Source organism: Cyphomyrmex costatus, unplaced genomic scaffold, assembly GCF_001594065.2.
Source record: "Cyphomyrmex costatus isolate MS0001 unplaced genomic scaffold, Ccosl1.0 scaffold2071, whole genome shotgun sequence".
Lineage (NCBI taxonomy): Eukaryota > Metazoa > Arthropoda > Insecta > Hymenoptera > Formicidae > Cyphomyrmex > Cyphomyrmex costatus.
In genome coordinates this window covers 1-2,281 of record NW_017276118.1, presented here as the reverse complement: position 1 = coordinate 2,281, position 2,281 = coordinate 1, and the positions used below count along the sequence as shown (strand labels likewise).

The 2,281-nt window shown below is 30.8% G+C and overlaps 1 protein-coding gene across 1 annotated transcript; it reads right to left on the bottom strand.

Moving 5' to 3' along the window:
• Window positions 1-473: 473 nt before the first annotated feature.
• LOC108773431 (uncharacterized) lies at window positions 474-1,863 on the bottom strand. The gene is made up of 4 exons (XM_018539240.1): window positions 1,664-1,863; window positions 1,311-1,457; window positions 945-1,212; window positions 474-617 (listed from the first exon to the last, which is right to left on the bottom strand). The coding sequence occupies exons 1-4, from the start codon at window positions 1,861-1,863 to the stop codon at window positions 474-476; spliced, it is 759 nt and encodes a 252-aa protein (XP_018394742.1).
• Between the last annotated feature and the right edge of the window lie 418 nt (window positions 1,864-2,281).

Genomic DNA, 2,281 nt, shown 5'->3' with positions numbered 1-2,281 from the left:
TTATACTGAACGTAAATTATTCATACGTAGGTCTGTATTTCACATACAGTGCTTATAAAAACAGGGTTTTGTTCGTTTTTTAATAAGCTACAATTTCCATTCTCATGGTTTTTCCGATTAAACACTTACTTTTTGAGTTATTTCGCAAAACCCGTTTCAAAAAGTGCTTTTTTTCAATGAAAATTCTTAACCTTCAATCGCTATTAACTCGAAAAGTATTGGTTTACAAAGAAAAGTTCATACTACATTTTTTACTTAAAATTAATCCCTTTATCGATTCCCGGGGTTATTTTGGCCAAAAAAATTCAACCCCCAAAAAGGGGGGGGAACCACCCCTAAAGAAAAAGCGGACGTCGGCACTGGGTCACTTTTGTTCCTTGTGCTATTCTCTAACACCTGTAAAAATTTCAAGGCAATCGATGACTATTGAAAGAATTTTGAGGTTTTTCAATATTTTACGTTCATTTACTGGACTAGAGTAAATGGCTGTCTTCCGGAAAGGAATATTCATTGGATTTTTGCTGAAGTCCAGAGTACATAAAGGTTTGCATATCATGAACTGATCCTGGTTGCCCCGTGTAACAGTGAATGAAGCGCATATCTGTATTGCATACAATCTGTACACATACACAACATAATATACATATTACAAATCATCTGGTATCTATATAATTGTATTATTACTATTAGGTATCATAAAATGCTTGTTATTTTTAAAAATGACGACAACCTCTTCATATAAATACATTTTTTTCAAATAAAATATAAATAAAAATTCTTCAAATAAATTTAAAAAATTGATTTTTTAAAAGTTTACCATTATTTATCCCCCTTCAGGCAGTACAACTTTTATCTGAAACATTTTTTGACCTTCCATATTTTCTAAAAGATTATATGTTTCGCAACTTTTGACAAGCAGTGTATAAATGTATGTATATATTTACCTGTAATTGGATTGCATGATAATTTTTCCTGCATATATATGCTTCAGGATGAATTTTGGACTTAGGTATTTTCACGAGTGTGCCATCTACTATACCTATTACTCCTGGAAATTGGTGTTGTAATTCGATTTTTGTCCATGTCGCTTCGGCTTGTTCCCTTGTTGGCCAAGATATAAAAACGTTTCGCAATTTGTACAAAGCCTTCACGACTTTCAGTACACATCGCCAAGCAGTAGCTTTTCCGATATCAAACTTTGTGTACACTGATCTGTAATTACAATCATATTAAGTGGAAGGCTTTATCAAAGGGTTTATGAAGGGTTACAAAGTAATGTCCGTAAATAGGACTAATTTTAATCTTTTTACCTATACGAGTCTGGATTTGCCAGCATCCATAATGCGATGTACAATTGTCTATTGGCTGATATAGGGTATTTCCCAAAATATTGTGGCCACTTCTCCAAATCTGCTCGAATGAGGTCCAAAATGTAATCGCAGGTATCTCTATGTAGACTGCAAAAATGTTATAATTATGTTTAATTGTCATGGAATTTTTAATATGTGTACAACATATAACATTAAATTTATTAATAGTTTAAATGAGTTAAAAATAATGTCTTTCACACACATAGCATATGAAGCGTTATTGTCAGTGATAACAATTATTTTATTGTAACAGATGAAAAGACACACATTTTTGAGAATAATTAATAACTTACCGAAAATTAGATTTAAATTCCTGATCGTCGTACGAAGCAATAACATCAATGTAATGTTGCAATCTTGGCCTTTTGCCACGAATTATTCTATTCATATTTAATAATAATAATTCATCTATATCTGCATCGCTCTCAGAATCACTATCATCAGACGAATTTAGGAAATCGTTGACAATTGTAATCAAAGCGTCATTGTTCATCCTGCTTTGTGTACTTCTCCTCTAGAAATTAATAATAAGCTTTATATATATAAATGAAAGAATATCATATTATAGACACACACTTTGTTGTTTAATAATAATAATATTATAAATGTATTATAACAAATTTTTTTGCACCAAATAATAGATATTATCCACATGTATAAGTTTTGGGAAAATTAAAAAAATGATTAAATATGGAACTTATACAATTTACAGGAAATCAACCACTAACAATGAAAACGATTAATAACAACATCAACTAATTAAACAATATAACAAAACTGAAGCAAATATAAAAACAATATACCTGCTTATATGCGCAAAATTCGCGAACCGCCCGAGAAAATGGTTCTCTCTGAAACACGTATGAATTTTATAGGTTATGATTTTACTGAAACTAGAGATTTGGGAACGC

Bases quoted from the DNA above. Each gene is read 5' to 3' on its own strand.
- LOC108773431 (XM_018539240.1), bottom strand. From the start codon at position 1,863: ATGAACAATGACGCTTTGATTACAATTGTCAACGATTTCCTAAATTCG. The intron at 1,458-1,663 runs GTAAGTTATTAA...ACATTTTTGCAG, and splicing joins GAATTTAAATCTAATTTTCG to TCTACATAGAGATACCTGCG. The intron at 1,213-1,310 runs GTAAAAAGATTA...TTGTAATTACAG, and splicing joins GCAAATCCAGACTCGTATAG to ATCAGTGTACACAAAGTTTG.